The 20,297-nt window shown below is 40.8% G+C and overlaps 1 protein-coding gene across 2 annotated transcripts; it reads left to right on the top strand.

Moving 5' to 3' along the window:
* The first annotated feature begins 3,919 nt into the window (after positions 1-3,919).
* Positions 3,920-18,654, top strand: thrap3a (thyroid hormone receptor associated protein 3a). 2 transcript variants are annotated; one of them, XM_068570601.1, is made up of 11 exons: positions 3,920-4,034; positions 9,333-9,495; positions 11,775-12,722; positions 13,099-13,773; positions 13,906-14,075; positions 14,410-14,521; positions 14,828-14,912; positions 16,319-16,500; positions 16,605-16,785; positions 16,891-17,037; positions 17,183-18,654. In XM_068570601.1, exons 2-11 carry the CDS (start codon positions 9,356-9,358, stop codon positions 17,423-17,425), a joined length of 2,883 nt encoding a protein of 960 aa, XP_068426702.1. In that variant the 5' UTR covers positions 3,920-4,034; positions 9,333-9,355; the 3' UTR covers positions 17,426-18,654. The 2 variants fall into 2 exon arrangements, with proteins under 2 accessions (XP_068426702.1, XP_068426703.1); XM_068570602.1 differs by lacking the exons at positions 3,920-4,034; positions 9,333-9,495 and adding an exon at positions 11,001-11,067.
* The last annotated feature ends 1,643 nt before the right edge of the window (positions 18,655-20,297 follow it).

Genomic DNA, 20,297 nt, shown 5'->3' with positions numbered 1-20,297 from the left:
TTCTTATTCTATTGGATTTCTTTAGAAAGAGCTCCAACATCCAGCTCAACAAACAGCTTAATAAACAAGCAGCTAAATTTCAGGATATGTGTTTTTAAGATGTTAAGTCCACACAGCTAAACATCCTGAGAAATTAAGTCATTTCTTCTGTACAGTCTTTGTGAAGGTAGCAGTAATATGTGGCTCAAGGTCCACCACCCCTTGGGGATTATGGTGCAGTAATTCAAAGTAATGTTGAAGCTCTGTGTGTTCAGGCATGTCAGCAAGGAGACGGACAGCACCAACAGGTGGAAAGGATATCAAGTAGGGGGAGTATGAACTCTTTTATCCCGGCACAGATGGTGAAAGTGTTGTCAAAGGGATTGCCCAAAATAATCTGCCTAGTGTCTGGACGGTGGCGATATGATGCAGAGCCAACAGGCGAGAGAGAGATGGATGGGAAGGGGCCCAGGGCAAACTGTAGGTGCTAAAGACTTTCAGCAAAGATAGTGTGACGGTTGGTAGACAATAGTTATTGTATTCTGCTTAAGGCATTGTAAGTATATTGAATTTAGAATGAATAGTTGACCTGGGAAAAGTTTGAGACTTTTTATATTAGAGGCTTGGGAAAATTAGTCAAGAGAATTCAGAAATACTTCCTCACTCAGATATTGTCAGAAAAAAAGTATCTATAAGTGTATAACATAATTAAAAATAGTTGTTTTTGGACTACCTTGGAAGCAGAGCGGTCTCTATCTAAGATGCTGATGTTAAGTATGTTTTCCCTGTTCACCATCTTAGTTTAGTGAGTTGGCATATTGCCATTCTAAAGTACAGCTGAGGCTGATTAGAATGTCATATTTTAAAAATGTAAATGTTAACCTGATGATGCGGCGAGCTGAGGTTAAAAGATTGTTTTGAATAAAACACCCTCTAAAAATGTAAGATGCTTTGTCTCATTTGCTGGGGATTATTGGCTTTGAGCACAGTTAGTCTTGTGTTGGCACGTGTTTACTGTGGAGTGAAGAACTAAGATTCTTAACTTACACAAATACAAAAATGTCACTTCCTGCCTGAGCTCTTTTGCATCTTTCAGCCACACTGATACTTTAGATACCATTTCAGCTCCATAAACCAAACTATTCTACTGTGTCCATTTACTGATCGTCACATTTTGAATTAATCAAATGAGCATGTATGAGATGTACCTCCAGGATGTATCTGTGGTATGTGCACGCAACCATCTATGGGTGAATGTTTTCCAATGCAAATATACACTGCGTAGTTTGTCACAACACATTGTGCCTGGACAGGCAGGGGTATGTATGAAGAAGAGATATATTTCCTCATTATCTACATGTCTAAAATAGTCAAAATGCAATATTTAAAGAGAAAGCTTGTGCTCCTGGTGCAGTTTGTCAAGTAACGTATAGGTAATATATTTGAAAAAAATTAAAAAGCTTAAAAAATATATAAATATATGCAGTTGCGAGAAAAAAAAAGGGTTTCTTATTTGAAAAGTGCACTCTGGACACCAAAGAGACACACCACCCCCACGCAGACCAGCAGTTGTACAGATAATGCCACATAAGTCTCAAACTGCACAGCTGTAAATCCATTATCACCCTGTAACTGTAGTTTGGTATACATTAAGAGTATTTAGAGATCAGTCCTAATCCAAAAGAATGTTTTCACTTTAAGTCCAAAAATCCCAAAGTATGTTGTTTTCATAGACAGCAAGTTGCCTATGTCTCGGACCTAGGTAGACAAGACAGATTATAGCAGTAGGTTTGATGCATGTACATACACATAGTATTGCACTGTATTTGCGTTATCAAGATGATTAGAAACTATTTTGTTTTTCCTCGGACTGAGAAAGAAAAGTGTCCTTGTGGTGGAGCTTTTTGTGAGCTAATATGCATTATATAATACTGTGTAACACTCAAGGGGATAGAGTTCATATGGCTGCTCTGCACACTGGATTTTCCTTCCCCTGAAATGTGCTAATTGTTGAACATATATTGACCAGCCAAAAAAAACAGAAGATATCCTTAAGTCATAACTTGTGTGATTCTCAACAGACAGGACCTATTTCTGACTTTTACAAAAACTCTCATTAAGCTTCTCCTGCTCCACTGCTAGCATGTAAGTATGAATGAATGGAATACTATTAGTGTGATACTTAATAGAATAGCACAGCTGATCAGGTATAGAGTTAGTAAATCCTCACACATTGGATTGCATGAAGAAATTGTACTGAAGAATTGTACTCAGCCAATAGAATGACATAACAGAAGATTTACAGGTGTTCATACATAATCGAGAGCATATGGATTGCCTCTACACTGCTCTCAAAATGGCGACGATGCACAGCTAACGGTGCTAACAAGCTAACAGTGCGAACAACAGCTGACAGAGCTAACAGTGTTTACTTGAATAGGGGACTGGAGGAGGAAGGGTGCTACTTCTCTGCACTGCTGCTGTCTGTCAAGATAACGTTATCAGCTGTTACCATATGCACCATGAAGAGCTGAGCCCAGGATGTGACCATTTGCTAGCCAGTGGGATGAGTGACGTCACTTGCGACCGGTCCAGTTGTGTAATCGAAGCACAAAGAAACTTGACTTATAACAGAGAGCAGTGACTAAATCTCTGCTCAGGTAAACATTACTCCAGTATGTCTTTACATAGCAAAAAGTTGTTTGCTGCTGCTATATTAGTGCTCTAAATATTGTATAGAGAACCTTTATGGAAGAAATGGAGATATGTTTGCCACAGCAATGTACATTCAAACAACAAATGGTAGAAGAATGTAGAACAAAATAATACTAATCGAATTATAAACACTCTTTTAATTAAATATGATGGACAGAGAGTTAAATGGATCAACTGTTTCCATCTGCTTAGTCATGAATGGAACAGAAATCTATTAGAAGTTTGTTTTTCAGCAAGTCTTACTTTCATCCAACTTGAATAAACTGTGGTAGGCATATTCTATATACTAGTATAGTCCAAGTGATTTAATAGCAATTACGCAGGAATATTTCTTCGATGCTGAGCTTATATTTCATACTTATAATTTGATTTTACCATTGAATAAATAAGGAGTTAATGTCTTTTGGTTCCTATGAAATGCATTTGCAAATGACAAAAATGTTTGTGGATGTATAATATAGTACAATATAACTTAACTAAAATATGCAAACTGACAACTTTGAAATACAGTTAAAAGAGTATGTCTGCAAACCATGTCTATCAGATACATAGTGAGGAGAAAAGTATAATTAACGCATGTCCATTCAAGTCCAAGTCACAATGACTACAAACCTGCCAGGTCTGTTATGGATTGCCTTAAATTGCACAGGTGTATCATACTGGCAGATAAAAAAAATGCTAACAGGCCAAGCACAAACCAAAACTGGACTTTACTACAATGAACGTGCAGTCCACTAATAGGCTAGCTGGAGACGAACCAAAAAGGAACAAATAAATGCCATTATATTAATAATACACACATGGGAAACTATGATTTCACAGTAGCACTATGGTAAACGTTGCTCAACACCAGTAGGCTGGCTATACAACGGACACAGTAGCTGTGCACAGTAGCTGTTCCCTGTCGGGACACGGCCACGACGGCGAGTTTTCATCGGGGATTAAAAGGCGTCTTTGACAGAATGATGTCATTAAAGGACGAGGGACCTGCTCGCAGAGTGTGTTTCGAGCACACGGATTACTGAACTCACTCCCGTTCACTCTCAACGTGAAGGCGGAAGGAAACATGAAGCTCGGAGCCGCACGGAGCGGTCACACCCCCTTTCTCTGAACACCGCAGACTCCAGCAGACACGCACGTACGCACACACGCATGCACACACACACACACACACACACACGCGCGCGCGCGCGCGCGCGTACACACACGCTTGACATACACTGGGCACAGCAGCGCAGACACAGACGACTAGGGGAGAAATTGCCTTTAACTTGTTTCTGCAATATTACACCGCTCTGCCTGAATGTGACGCGACAACCTTGCACGACAACCCGTGACCGGTGAGTGTTTGTTTTGTATTTCTCTATTTATTATGTCGTGTTATATCGTGCTCGAAAGTTAAAAGAAATGTAAAGAAAACAATTTATTTTCAATGGTTGGCAGCAACCAAAACGATCGTTGTGCCGCACAGGGATCAACCATGCCAATATTTTTATAAATCCCTGTCTGATAGTATTTGCCGCCAAACTCTGGCTCAAAATTGCATTTCTGCGCACAAATGGTGTAAAGAAAAGTATGGAAAGTACATTGTTTGACCCTCAGAGGGAGACATCGTGCTGAATGATGAGGACGTTGGGTGCGTATTCCTTCTCGTTTTATTATTTTCCGTCACGCTGGATTGACGCGTCATTGTGCATTAGGATGCACATGAGGAAACTGCGGAAAGATGCGCCGTCCATCCTGACCAGGACATGACCCCACTGGCTTCCATAAGCTTTCCTCTGGAGTAAGGTGATGCCATTTGACCAAGTGCAGTGAGACTATCTGTGGAGTAGCAAGGGTTGAATAATTTGCTGGGAGCTCGAGCAGTCACAGCCTCAGTCAACGTTCATATCCTGAACTTTGTTTTAAAGGTTCAGTGACTTTTAATATGCACCCGTTGGACCACCGGAGGACTGAAGGGGAAACTCAATATTTGAGTTTAACTTTACCAGTTGTTTTTAGTGGTCTGCCCAATGACTGTTGTGATTGCAGGTTTCACTAAGTTGTCCCTCCACCTACTGTAAACAGCCAACATCCTGAACCAAAGCCAACATGTCATGCAGAGCAAAAAGAGAGGAATAATTGTCTTTTAGACTTGAGGTGAACTTAGAGTTTCTCATAAATGCTTATCTAAATGGGGTTTGTGGTCCAACATAAAACTCTTTCTGGCGAGCAGTGATGCAAAAAAAAAAAACAGTTTAAAAACACTATCATGTAATTTCCTGTTGAGCTGCCGGGTCATGGTTGACATTGACCCTCTAAAACAAACACCAGCAGCACAAAAGTACACACACCATGAAAAGGTGTGCCCATATTGCATTTACAGAAGGAGCATTGAAGATCACTTCGTTTTGTTTTCACTTTTGTGGAAGCCACCTTCTTTGTGATATATAGGCATACTGATCATTTATTAATGTGGCTGCATTTGTCTGTATATGTGGCTTGGATGCATTGCATTGACAGAAAGGGTGTCAAGAAGCGGAACACTTGACTCTCAGAATGAAAGCATTCTGGTTATACAACATGCCACCCATAATTATCTAGATGAATACCAACCGTTTCTAACTGATTTAAGGCGCAGGGAAACACTAACAACTGTATGCATTTTGGAAATAAAGGCTTTTGTCCTCTCATCATTAACAAGGCTGTTCCCAACTGTCCAAAATAGAGAGGACCTTTAGCTGATGAGTTCCCTCTTGTATGCAGCAGAGTTCCACAAACATGGCGATGACAGACAGCCGAGGAGCATGACGGTGTGAGGATGCCTCACAGACCCTTTTGCCGTTTGATATCAAAGTAGCGCAGCCTAGAAATTGTGACGACCTATTACAAACTGTTGATAAGGAACATTTTCAAATAAAACTAAAACGATGAAAAAGCAGAACAAAGCCAAATGATATTGAACCACTTTAGTTTGTAGAAAGTTAGCTGCAACTTGGATCGTGTTATCATTAAACTTTCAATGCCAAGCTGAACTGTGTTCCCACCTTTCATTGTCGGCGCTAAGCAAAGAATAATGCTGCAGGAACTCTGCATGAGGTCATCCATTTGTCTCGTCTCTCAAGCCATTACAGTAGCTCCCTAAAGACAAACAAAACTCAGCTCATAGGCATCCAGACATAACTGAATGAATCAGGCTAATAGGGGATTTTTTTTAAAATTATTTATTTAATTTACCACGAAGGGAAGCTGAAAGGTTTATCTTGTGCTGAACAGGTCGACCGGCGGCTCTGCCATCCATTAACTGCCTCAGCATGTGAAGTGTCTAGAGGGAGCACTGAGAGGGACTGCCACATTTCAATAACCCAAAGATTGTGCCAGTGACAGTTGCTGTGGCTTTTCTGAAATAGCAAGCGGGGTGTCTCAGGGGCACATATAGATAGCAAGTGTGATTCCAGCTGCCACTGCGGCATCCAAGTCTTAATGATAGGGCAGTTGATGAGTGCAGTGTTTCTTCTCATACGCTTTGAGCTCTGTATCGAGTTGCTGGACCATTGTTGATCAGAGCTACTTTTGACGTTACATGAAATAAACAGCTGATGAGGATTATACAGCTGTCGCTCCATACTCGTAAGGGGGGCTCTTAATTGTGTGTGTGTGTGTTCTTAAACTTCTCTCTTCACAAAGTATTATCAGTTTAATTCTGTTTTAATATTTAAAATGTGTTTACTCACCAAACTTTCTCATGCGTTTTCAATCCTGCAATGTTGAACACCTACTTTTCTAGTTTGTTCCTGGTCAATTAAGGTGACCAAGATTGTGGTTTAAGATAGCGGTCACATACCTGCAAGATGACACTTTTGTGACGGAAGTTCATTTAAACTCATCTCCAAATCTTACACTCAATGATACAAGCGTTAGATAATAAATAACAAGAACACTCAGTGATAAAACTCTACCTTAGACTTCAGACCAGGAACAATGTTGTTTTTCCTGCTGCTGTCATTTGTGCCTGAATCATTAACTGTAGAATTTGGTGCGGAGTTAGCACTGTTGTGACACGCACATGAATGAGGCTAGCAGGTTGTTCAGGATGTGTTAACAGGGACAATTAAGGACAACTAAAAGTCCCCACAAGTACAGCAAGACACATGTGTGTCCACATGTGTTAGTGACTGCGTTTTTGTATCCACGTCTAGTGAGTGATTAAAGACTAAGCTCACCACGGCCTCTCAGAGAGGCTGAAATCTCAGTGATTAGGCCGCCGCCCACACACTGTGCTGCTCGGACAGCTGCAGCTGGTTATCAATCAAGCGTTAAGAGAAAAGCCATTGAAACAGATCCCACTGCTCAATTCTACAAACTAGTTATTATAATGAACACAGAAGGCAAGGAGGCACTTTAATTGCACTCTCTAGCCATCTTCTGAACATAGTCATAAAGCAATACTGCTTAGACTCGGGAATCATAGCTTTGTATTGACACCCATTCCAAAGGGAACTATTTTCAGCCATATGAAAAATGTCTGAAACACAGATTTGTTGGTTTCAAACATTTCACAACAACAATTACAGCAAATGTGGAAGAATCCAATACCATATAAGAAGCAGTGTTTATGATTTAGTGGCATCTAGTGGTGAAGTTGCAAATTGCAGACAAATGAATACCCCTCCGCTTAACCCTCCTTTTACAATTTCTTTCAGAGGACTACAGTGGCAGATAACGTACAAACAGCAAAGGCCATCTTTAGAGCCGGGTTTTGGTTTGTCCATTTGAGCTACTGTAGAAAACCTGGCACTGCAACATGACAGAGTCCGGGAAGAGATATAAATGGCACATTCTAAGGTTACACAAAGTTTCAGGTGATTATACACTCATTAAAATAGTTATGAATATTATGTCCCACTTCTGCCAATAAATCCAGCTTAATCTTACACACTGCTCCTTTAAGTTTTCAACCTTCAAGGCTAATACCCGCGGTGTATAAAGCTAAATTAAGAAAACTGGTGCAATTCATTTGTTTTACTGTTCAGCTACCATGTGCTGGAAAGGGGCACATCTGAATGCCATTCTTGAAATGTGCAGTGTAAGCTAAACCGGTCTGTTGAGGCTGGAACCTCAGGAAATTATTCTCTGAAAGCCAAAAACAACAAGCTGCCAAGAATGAGAAGAGTGGGAAGTTCATAGAGCATGAGGAGGAGGCGGGGAAAGATGGATACATTTCAGTGCACTCTCCAAAATAGTAGCTATGGATGCACACCGGGACCCTCATGTCATAGCGTGCACTGATTTTTAAATCCCTGTCATGTGCAGTTGGCAATTTCCTATGGCCAAAGTCCCTGAAGATGACTCTCATAATGAAAGAACATTTATTTGATCCCTGGCATGTCCTGCAGTCGGAGGATCATATGCCATAGATAATGCCATGTGGACCTTAGAAAGAACTGAACGGTGTGCTATAGAGCGGAGTGGAGAAGAAGCATCCTTTGAAGTGAAACGTGTACAGAAGTGCACAGAACTTGCAAAGTGAGCATCTCTCTGGTGGCAGATTTACAGCAGAATATTAACTATATGCAAATTGTTTATTGTGAACTGGTGACATGGGAAATAAAGTCTTTCCCCAGCTAGTGAGGTGAACTTTAAACATTTCAATTTAGACAAATAAGCTGTGATTTCAGAAGTTAACAAGGCTTTAAAAGAAATAAGACAAGTCTTCTTTCTTTGCATTTATTTTATAAAATTCTTGGGAAGACGACATTTGTGCTGTGAAAATACATTTAGCAGCTTTGCATTATAATTCAGAGGCACAGATCATAACATGGTCGGTTATTACTTCTTTAAAAATGATCAGCTCAGTCGATTGTGCTGAATAAGCCACATCTGCCTCGATCTTTAACTTTCTCTTGTTGTCACATTCTTAGTGTCCGTTGGTGGAGTTCACTAGTTTTAAATAAATGCAAACTATAGTGCATTTTAGGTATTGAAATTGTGCATAACCGGCAAGGTTTGGATTTGATTGAAGAGTCATGTCTTGTATGTATGAAATCTAGTGATGGACTGAGGCCGACTTTGAAGAAAAATAGTACTGAACTTGCTGACTTTGCTATTGTCACCTTATTTGAAGAAGAAAGTTTTGGCTTTTCTTGTGAGCACGGTAACTATAGAACAGCAGGTCTGTCAGTTGTTTTTTTTTAAATAACATTACGGTATATATTCTGCAGCATATCTAACTGATAGCTGTAACTTTGTATTTGTAGTGGGCTCAACTGTCAGATGACTGACATACGACTGCCCTTTATGCAAATGATCAGCGACCAAATAAAACTGGTTCTGTTTGGATGCCCTACACTACTGCCTTCTTCTTTTTTCACAGCTGTTGTGTTTCTTCACTCAGCTTTTCCATTAAGACAGCTTTTGAAGTGCATCTCAGATGACTCATCTCTGTCGGATATTGAATTTCTTGACTTTTTGATTCTTGCGTTGCTTTAAATTGCTTTCTAGTTTTCTTTGTGATAATTGTTAAGGATTTATATCCATTCAATGCAGCCAGTGCCTTGATAAGGTGACTTAATCATATTTTTATTTTTGTTTCGTTACATATATTGTTTGCCGTTTACAAAATCCTAACTGGGCTCTTCAACTCTTTTGTGTTACAGTTTGTGGTGGGCTGGCTGCAGTAATGTCCAGAGCCACTAAATCCGCCTCGAGGTCTCGGAGCCGCTCCAGGTCTCGGAGCCGCTCCAGGTCCCGGTCAAGATCCCGCTCCTCCTCTCGCTCCAGAAGTCGCACCAGATCCCGGTCAAGGAAGCGCCACCACCGGTAGAGTCCCGTTTTCTGAACTATCTATCGGCTGTGTGGCTTTCCTGTGGTTAAGATCAGCTGCATTTTGCTTCATTACCAAAGTTGCCTCTTTGTTGCCAGACCAGACGTTTGACAATTGAAAAGATAGTATTAAGTACATATGAATGAGGAATGTCTTCACCCAACTTAATGCTTTAAGCATAAATGAGTGTGATGAAGAGAGGAAACACTCGCAGCACGGGAAGTGCTGCCTTGTTATGGATCATCCTCTGTTTCCTGTTAAGCCCACTACATTTTTCTACTAAATTTCTTATTTCTTAGAGCTGACTATGCAACGTGCTGGTGAGATTTGACATGTAAAAAATGCGTATGCAGGTTGATTTGTTACGACAGTGGGGATGCTAACAGGCAGCTTTGTGTTTTCTTATAGTCAGTGTGTCCTTTCCGCTTCATATTTATCGACTTCCATCTGGAAGACTGTCTCGTTTTGTCCTGGACTTTATTACTTTGGTTCTCAGGAACTCTGGCCGTTTCAGCATGTAGCGTATTAATGGACTTGGGCTCTTTGTATGAAGAGGAAATTGGTGTTTTAGAAAGAGTTCAGCTGGAGGTTTGTGAATTTACTTCACTACAACTGAATATTATTGCAGTTTGTATTTCGTGGGAAAACATTTTCATATTAGTCAAGCTCATCTGCATATGAAAATATTAAAAGAGGACAGCGTTTGTTGTTGGTTGGTTTGCTTGAATATCAATGTCCTGGTTGTGGAGCTATCTGCTGGATATGATGTGCATCTTGAAGAAAAAGTGAGGATTCACTCTGATGCCTTTGCCGTTTCTGGCAGAAAGGCTGTGGTACGGTAATAAAATGGCAGGGCGGCTCGTTTCCTGGCAGTGTTGTAGCGCATATTAAAATTAGCATGAAGAAGAGACGTGGAAGGAATCTAAGGGTTTACTCTTCCTGTGCCCACCTTCCTCATGTGCAAATAGGTTTGTGGTCACAGTGGAACTGTGAAAGCCTGATTGCACACATTAGCCTAATTTATTTTATATAAAAAGGATTCAAACACAAAACACATCAAAACAAAACAAAAAAAAAACACAGCTCCAACTTGTTTGTAGGTCTGATGACTAAAATCAAACTATTTTTCTTATGACTCACCTTTCTCTGTCAGCATCTCTTCCAATTATCACCTCAGTAGTTAAATGAGCCACAGATGCAGACTGCAGCAAAACACTCACTTTAGACTTTTCTAAATGCCTTATTTAATGTTTAAAAAGAGATATCATAGTGTATTTTATATATTAAGACCACATTGAGATGTTTATAGTGTGATATTTTGGTGGAACAGACAGCATAGTAAAAATGTCTCACTCGACTGGGTAAACAGCCAGTATAGCTGGCGAGCACAGAGTCAAAGAACTGGAGTAGAAGATTTTTTTCCCCCTGAAATGGTCCATGTGACTTTCTGCTCCACCATAGTTGGCCAGACGAGACAAAGTATCTGTAGCTCACAATGTGAGTGTGCAGTGCGGCTCAGTGTGCTGCTTTTTTTGCTCACGCTGTATTCCAATGCAAAAACACACTAGGTGAGTCTTTTTTCAGCCTTTTTATATGGATTAAGCATGTCTTTGCATGTAGCGTGGTACTGCTCTGCCCAGTCCCTTTAGATCATTGTGCTGCAATGTGTAGACTTTGTTTGTTTTTTAAACAAAACTTTCACGTTTCAGCAGGTCTTTATATTAAATTATATATAGATTCTAATAGGAAAACCAGCAGTGCATATTCTTTTTGTGTATCGACAGTTGTCTAAAAGTATGTTGCTGTAGAGAAAATACTAACAGAAAAATAACAGAACTAGTTTGATGTATTGCGACATTCATAATCTCAAAGATGTTCGTGGAAGGTTGTGGATGTTGTGTTGAAATGGGTTGAAAAGATCATGTTGGACCGATCTAAATGACTAAGTGAACATTCTGTATCCCGGGTATGATCTATAGACTGTGTTTAAGGTTCGGACCATAGAACGACACAAGGCTTCTCATCAGAAGTGCAGCAGAGCCACCATGTGGACTAGTCCAGCCTTGCATCCTGGCTAACATCTATAAAAACCGTGATGTGAGATGTGAAGAGTTTAGTGTAGAGTCAGTTAAAGATTCAGAAAATGTTGTATTAGAGTGCGTTGCATTTCTCAGAAACCTCCAAAAAAGATTTGGGTTAAGTGTATCTCCTAATCTTAATTTGTGTATTAAGAGATAACGATGTGCTTGTGTTTCCTCTTTGCTCTCGTTCACAGCTCTAGGTCTAGGTCTCGGTCATGGTCAAGATCTCATTCTCCATCTCATAACCGGGAGAAGAAATATTCGAGGGGATACCAGAATGGTCGTGAGTTCCGGGGATACCACCGCGGCTTCCGGAGGCCCTACAACTTCAGGGGCCGAGGGCGGGGCTTCTTCCCACGCGGACGCTACCAGCGTGGTGGCTATAACAACAACAACAACAACAACAACAACAACAACTTCCGCCCCAACTGGAAGAATTACAAGCAGTACCCTCAAAAACAACAGCAACAGCAACAACCGCAGCCGCAACAGGAGCAGCAGCAGCAGCAGCAGCAGCAGCAGCAGCAGCAGCAAAGCAATTCACGAGGACGCTCTCACAACCTGCAGCAACGCTCCGGAAGCCCCCCTCGTGTTCAGTCCCACCACTCTGACCGATCCTCCTCGCCTTTGTCCAGACACTCGCAGCATTCTTCCTCTTCCTCACACTCCTCTTCTCCCAAATGGAAGCCATCATTGTTGCAGATTAATCAGAATTCCAAAGATGTGAAGGAGGAGCTTTCTGCTTCCAAGGAGGTCCAAACGGGAGAAGGGGGAGATGAGGAGCCGGTGGAGCTCACCGGGGTGGCGGCAGAAGATGCCAAGGAAGGCAAATGCAGCGGTAAAACGGAGGGAAGCTGGCAGAGCTTGGCTGAGTGCAGTCCAAAGAGAACGAGTCATCTGGCAAGCTCTGCTGGTATCGTTGGTCAGAACAGCCAAACTTCTAACCAGTTAAGTCCTTCCCCTAAAGTCATAAATGACATGGGCAATGGCGCCCCCTCCTGGAAAATGGTGTGTAGTAGTTCATCCTCAACCAAAAAGAAAACACACGAAGGTCTAAATCCAATGCTTTCCAGCTTTGACTTCTTCTCCAACGAGGAATACCTGGATGGAGATCAGACAGCCATCTCTGTTGCCTTCAGACAGTAAGACTGATTTTACACTTATTTTCTCAAATTGTTTTATCAGACGATGCAAGCCTTGCAAATTTACAGATATAATGTGATGAATTTTTTCTTGACTCATCCTCGTCGTCACATGTGGTTATCATAACAGACTTGAATTAAATGTTGTTCAGATTGTTGACAATATTTGCATTGTTTACAACACTGTTTAACAAGGCAAATTATGTAAATGTCAAATTAGAGCCTTTACAAATAAGATTGTCTAAAACACCAGTGTAAAAATTGTGTCAGGTAAAGTATTTTGTATTTGGAAATGCTCTAATTGGACATCTTGTCAGATTTGTCTCAAGTTGCATGCCCAATCAGATGCAGCTCTTTATCTCTTGTCATTCTTTAGGTTTTTGGAGGAGCAAAAAAAAAAAAAAGCCAAAGCTTTTGAAAATGGCAAGAACACAGAAGCCAATGATGTGGATATGGAACAAGGGAAAACAAAGAGCAAAGCATCCGCGAATATCTCTGACTCGGTGCAAAGAAAGTACAGAGAGGACATTGATGGGGAAGTCTCTCTGAAAAGCTTTTTGAAAGCTTCTCCTTTTCTGTCTGCTGACGGGGAGGAAGAGGAGGAGGCCATAATCAAGCCTCAATTGAAGTCCCTTCACAAAAAGTGGCACAATGGGGACGAGTCCTCCAAGACAAAGATTAAGGTCACTCACTCAGCCCGGGAACTGTTTGATGAATGCTTTGGAAAATGGCAGAATGTGGCCCACTCACAGATAGCCAACAGTGACCTTGACGCCATGGCAGAGGACTTATATCTCACTCGAAAGCAGGATAAAGCAGCGGCCATTGCCCTCGCCAAGAGGGAGTTGGCAGGAAAATGTGAGGGACTGTCCCTAGACATGGGTGGCAAAGCCAGGATGGCAAATTCTCCCTTCATTTCATCTCTGACACCACCACCAAGGAGGAGCTCTGACAGAGAGCTCAGGGGAGAGGACTCACAGTTCATGTCCTCAAGAAAACAAGAAACTAAATTAAATGTCAGAATGGATTTCCTTGGCGATAGCCTGATGAGGTGAGCGTCACATAATGAGCTCGACATCTTATCTTTACATCCTCATACTAAACTTATGATGAACTGATTTCTAAAAAGAATGATATCTCCAAAAATAAGCAACAGTCCTCATTCATTTTTTGTCTGTTTCAGGTCAGATATTTTAGCTGAGGAGCGACAGTTGTCTCAAGATCTTGTGCAGTCCTCAAAAAAGGATCAGGAGTTTCGCTCTATCTTTCAACATGTTCATGCGGCTCCGTCACAGAGGAGTCCCTCCGAGCTGTTTGCTCAACACATTGTCACCATCGTTCACCACATTAAAGGTGAGTCCTCAACTCTTTTTCAAAAGGCACACATGTTTAGTTTATTAAGATTTAGCCATTACATTCAGCTGTATTTGGCACTGTAACCTTCAAATTTGTCAAAAACAAAATCATGACAATTGCAGTTTCTCCTCAAACCAATGCATTATGTTTTTTTAGGGGACTGTAAAACCAGGCCTTAAGCGCTTACTAATGTTTTACTTCCTACAGTATATAAAATCCTGTGTCACATGGGAATATTATACTCAATGCAGTATCACAGTTGGATGGAAAACTGACAAACAGTAGAAGCACTTACTACTTTTAACAGCTGTTTTTACCGTGTCATGCACAGCTCAGCACTTTCCGTCGTCTGGAATGACTCTAAACGAGCGATTCACCATGTACCAAAGACGAGCTGCAGAGAAGGAAACGATGAAGCCAAGAAAAAGCCCAGAGATACACAGGTAGAGTCGCCTCTTGAGTGACACTCTCACCTTCAGTGTGCTGTGGCTCTTTTAACAGCTTTCAGGTATTTCTCTCACCTTTCCTCCCTGAAAATCAACACACCATCTTGGCTTATTTGTTCTCATGCTCGGTAGAGGTCAGTCCCCCCCCCCCCCCCACCTACCAATTTTTCTGTTTTTGGGGTCTATTCGGTGTGGTCTTTTCCAATTGAATGTAGCTCACAGTTTGTCATTTGGGAACTTGTACTGTGGTTTCTTTGCTATGTGCATCAATGATCTTGTTTTAACTGTGTTTCCTTCTTACAGGAGAATTGATGTTTCACCAAGAGCTTTTAAGAAACACTCTCACCTTTTTGAAGCGATGAAAAGCTCAGAGGATGGCACTTACAAGGTGACTGAACATTTTACAGAATGAAGTACGTTGGAAAAAACAAACAACAGCAAACGAGTGAGCAAGCCAGATGCCTTTTAGACTGCGCTCTCTGAAAGCCTGTGGCTTTCCTTGAAGAGACATGCAGAGTCTAAGAAATGCAAATGAAAAATAAGGCACTTTGACTTTGTTGTTTGTTATATATCGCCTTCACACATGGTGAATTGCTTAGACTGTGGGCACAAGCCTGACCGAGGCTAATGAGTCATATAAATTCAGAAATGGAAGCCACTGTGCCAAAGCCGCTCAAAAGGACTCTAAGCGATTGTCTTCGTAAGTATTCTTTAAAAAATAAGGAACGGAATTAACAAACCGCAAGCACTTTATGCATATGTGCTTTTGATTACGTGCTTAACGTTCTGAGAAAACACTCTTTATTAATGCGCATGGGCACATGCTCAAACATGGAGCGCAAATACTACTAAAATATATTAAAGTGAGTCAACTTAAATTAGCATGAACAGTCCTATCTTCTTTTTCTTCACAATTGTTAAAGAACTATGCTCATCATACAGTTGCTCAACATCTACGAAGTGTGTATATTTTATAGCAGGAACCCGCACCTATTTTCCAAAGCATATGCCTTAAAGTTTTTAGATTGATTTCCCAGCTCACAAGCAGCTATTGGTTTCAGTTAATCTTGAAACAGATTGATAATCAACCCTTTAGTGACTTTAAACTTGTTTGAAACAGGAAATACATCACTGTGCACTTTCAGGGATGGCTTTGAAAACACTGAGTTCTTGGAAGCACCACGTCTCCTCAGCTGTGATGGTCAAAATGTGAGCATTGGCTGCTAGACGTAATGTTACACATGGAAGACATACAAGCAAGGAGGACGTGGACGTGAACTGTGCCGGTGCCCTTTGTTGCTGTAGTGCAGCAGGTTTCTTGAAGCCTTAGATGCTAGACTTTCCCACAAGCATTTAAACACCCAGTAAGGAGGTTTTCAAATGACATCCTTTTGACGATTAACCATGCAATAAGTTAACTTTAACACAGAAAAACAGCTGACTAAATATCGACAGTGATGGATTGCCTATCTGAAGCAAATGACTCAAGTTGATTTTCCTCACATATTTAAATAGCTGCTTTAAAGGCGGAAAGAAAACAATCTAAAAACATATGCTTTGGAGAATGGTTTAAATCTTAAGGTAATTCTAAAGGAGGCAAAACTTCTGGTTTTGCTTAAGTGCACTGGAAAGTTCCCTCCACAAAAGCTTGTTTTCATTCATGCCAGCTGTCAGTTATCAAGGTTTTCCCCCTTTACCCATGGACCTTCACTGTTTAGTTTAAAAACAGAGTGATAGTATCTACATGTTAATCCAAAATCTGTCCACGACGTGTTCTGTTTTTGATCTGCTCAGGATGGTGGGGAAAAAATGACGGGTGACCCGATGGACCTTCGTTTGGATATCGAGCGCCGTAAAAAATATTCCATCCATGACAAAGATTACAATCAGGATCGGAGAGAAGATGGGGGAGATTCCCCAGACTCTAGTAGAGACCAATCTGAGGAAAAGTTATCCAAATCGAGCGAGAGATCCAAGTATGTGCAACTGCCCTGTATTGTTTCCAATTATCTTCAATCATCCACCCTGCATGATAAAGAGTTTACTATGAAGATTTTTGCATGTACCATTTCTCATGTAGGAAAAGTCAGAAGAAGCGCTCTCGCTCAAGTTCGTCCTCATCCTCCTCGTCCTCTAAGTCCCAAAAAGAAGATTTGCCCCATGGCAAGTCTGAGCCCAAAGATAAAGACTTTGACCGGCCCCAACTGGGCCAAACCGAGTCACCGGGACCGGTTGAAAGAGGAAGGCCACGTGGAGGATTTGTAAGTTTAACATATGATGTTGGATTGATAGAGGATAGTTTGGAGGAAGGAATGTGTCAAGTTACAGCCTGCATTTCAATTTCTTGTCTTTTTGTCTAAACGCAGCAAGTTCGTATTCGTGGAAGGAGCTGGAATGGAGGCAATTATCAGGGAAACTGTTCACAGAGTAACGTAATGGCACCCATGGCTATTCAGCCAAAAAATGAAGACTGGGACCCAGAGTACACTCCCAAGAGCCGGAAATACTACTTGGTAGGGTTGATCTCTTTTCCAATCATGCCTTCCATCTCCGTTTGAATGAGCCAATGTGGTGTTGATCAGTCTCATCTAGCACACACTTGTGCTTTTTCCGATTGCTGTCTTAACGCACTTCCAATCCTTTGTTTCCTTCTCCCAGCATGACGATAGAGAACGGGAGGCAGAGTGCAAGATGGTGGACGGCCGAGGCCGAGGCCGAGGACGGGGAAGCTCCTCGCGTGGAAGAGCGCGATTTATCATCCGCAAAGCCACCGGAGGCGCCAACACCAACAGCCCCAAATGGGCCAATGACAAGTTCCAGATCAACGGGGAGCAAGGTGACGCGCATGAGGAGACGGAGCAGGACCATAAAGAAGGAGAGGACAGAATACTTGATCAGTAAAGCAGGGTGTTGAAAATCTTAATTTTCTTCTGTGTTGTTATGGGATCTGAATCAGTGATTTTTATCCACTACAATGGATTCGTAAATGCAGACGAGGACTTCTTTATGCCTTACCTTCAGCGTAGCTCTGACTTGACAGAACGATTTTCCACATCGGGATATAACTCATGACTAGTAGAAGCACTGTTTCAGGGTGATTTGCTGTTTCTCATAAGAAGTTGGATTTTATTTTAAAATGATTTATTGCTTGATATGGGTTGGGGTAATTTTACGCAAATTTAGTACTCTTTTTGACATTTTTAAGTAGCAAGAGAAATCACAACATAGATCAAATGAGCTTGTACCTTATGCAAATGAAAAAAAAATGTTATGTGAGTGAGTTATAAGAGAAATATTTTTTAAAAAGCAACAGTTTGCTTTGAGCCTTGATTAGAATAACAGCAATATGTATACTGTAGTTGATGTTTAATGCAGCACACAAGACCCCGATCTGACATGGGACCAAACTGTACGGGGTCAAAGGTCATGCTCTACTGTCTCTCATCGTACTACAGCCAACAGATCTACAATACTACCTGACGACATACGAGACCGATACTATGAGGATGTACATTTAATATGTTGCTCATAAAACATTTTGCAGTCAATATATTTTTACACATTACAGTAGGTCTTTGCTGATCTTGGACACCATAAATCAATGTATAATATTAATAGTGATTATATTTTTGTTCTCAAACACATTCATATTATTGGTACCTGGCTAAACGGGCTTTTGTCTGCAAAGGAATTGCCATAGATTTAGATGTTTTTCATTTGCTGTTTGCTAATTTTTCTCCAGCCAATATTGATTTAGTCAGTTCTGTAAATTGTGTTCAACTGTGTTAACATTGTGATAGAAGAGGCTCAACATTTGCATTTGTTTATACAATACAAGGCAGTTCATAGAGCAAGGGTTACACTATGTCTAAACCTAGAATAAGAATGTTTTTCAGTGCATATCTCTCATAGTTTTAAACCTAGGATTAGGCTCATTTCTGTTTGGCTAACTGCCCATACAATTGAAATACTTGTTCTTGTGCCTTGCTGCGGGTCCGCTGGTCTTCAGGCCTACAGATTGAGATTCACGTTTGAATGTTTAAAGGTTACCTGCTTGGGGAATGTTGCTTTTCTAAATAGGTGTTGTTACTGGTTTTTTTTTGGAGACTGTAAATTAAAGAGACACTGATTTCTTTAATGTTCGCTTTAAAGGTGTGTTTTTTCATTTTATTTATTTTACGTATAAGTGCAATTCAAGGTTTAACATTAAGAAGACTACTTAATAGCAGTCATTGTAGTTTCCTCATGGGATGCTCCTCAGCTAGACTCCCACCTGTTTTTACAGTGACTCCAGGTGAGGAATTTAACACACTAACACTATTGTTCATCTGGTGAATAAACATCTTTACCGCATGCCAGTGCCTAACCACTAGTTGTAAATTTCAGCTAACAGCCTTCTTTTCTTCCAAAAACACTGCATCATATGAATATAAACCCATTTAGCAATAAGAGGTGCAGCTCATTGCTGATTATCATACTTGCCTGCACCCATGACCATAAACAGTGAGTCCCCCTCGGACAGCTCATTTAAATAATACACCAGCTGCACAGGATCCAACGACATGCTTATGTCTCCTGATGACATTGTGTTTTAGGACAAGTCATTCAGGTTTTGTTGGTCTTTATCAGTGTTTTAACCCGACCGGACTACTCACCATGACTGTGTCAAAGACATATTACAACTTAGAGCGATTCACGTCCATACCCGTTCATCTGACAACAATAAAAAGTGCTGAACACTCGGCTTAGTCAACGATATTTTGTGTGAAGCACACTGTGCGGCTCTTTTTACCATCAGAGCATCTCGGGCTGTGGCCGCTCTGTTCAACAGAAGGCCAAGATGATCTGCTTCAGAGCCATGACAGTCATTGGAGTCTCTCCCCAGGTGGTCTTTGTATGAATAAGCATTAGACTGATCATCTCAGAAGCTGTGCATGTTCTCCACTCTGACCGTCACGCAGCCGCCGCTCTCTGGAAACGTCAAAGAAAACACTTTCTTACTGTGTACAGTACACCAAGGCTCTACGATCATTCAGTTATAGAATTTTTAGGAAAGTAATCAAGTTACTCCAAAATCTGAGACCAACGCCAAAGACAATAGTAAAAAAAAAACAATAGTCTTTATTATATTTGCAGTGTGTGAATTGCCTTCTTGTTAAGCCTGACTTTTTTTATTATCTATGTTTGAGTACAAAGAGCAACCAGTTGTCTCCCTGTCCTATCATTGTATTGTTATTTTTTGTGCATTTAGAAAAACAGCAGTTTGAACACTTTTAAAACATTTTTTTTACAGCCCTCACTAAATGTTGTCCAGGAGAAAACCTTTTTAAAAGGATCAAAAAGACAACACCCTTTCCTATACAATGTTGAAGACTAGACCAAGAGGACTTGTTTACGTTAGTAACAAGAAAGATGAGGAAGTACTTGAGTAATGACATAGTGACCCAACATGTTGAGCAAAAGTATGGCAGAGAGCATGAATTACGACAACATTGTAACAGCATTTTTTTTTTTTTTTTTTATCTTTCTATGTTGTAATGTCTTATTTTATTACTTTTTAGGATGTTATTTTGGTTCATGAAATTCTCTCTTCCCCTTTTCGGCTTTCTATAATTGTCCATCTACTTTGCCTCAAGCGATGTACAAAAACAACATTACATAACAAACAAGCCCCTCCCGACAAACATACATTGAGTTTCTTTATTTATATATCTTTAAGTTGCACACCATAGAGTATGGAGGCGTATGAAAGAGCAAAGCAGACCTAAATGTG

Source organism: Clinocottus analis, unplaced genomic scaffold, assembly GCF_023055335.1.
Source record: "Clinocottus analis isolate CAN_PGR_092001 unplaced genomic scaffold, fCliAna1.0.p SCAF_9, whole genome shotgun sequence".
Classification (NCBI taxonomy): Eukaryota; Metazoa; Chordata; class Actinopteri; order Perciformes; family Cottidae; genus Clinocottus; species Clinocottus analis.
Note: the sequence above shows the minus strand (reverse complement) of the source record. Positions and strands in the feature narration are given on the sequence as shown.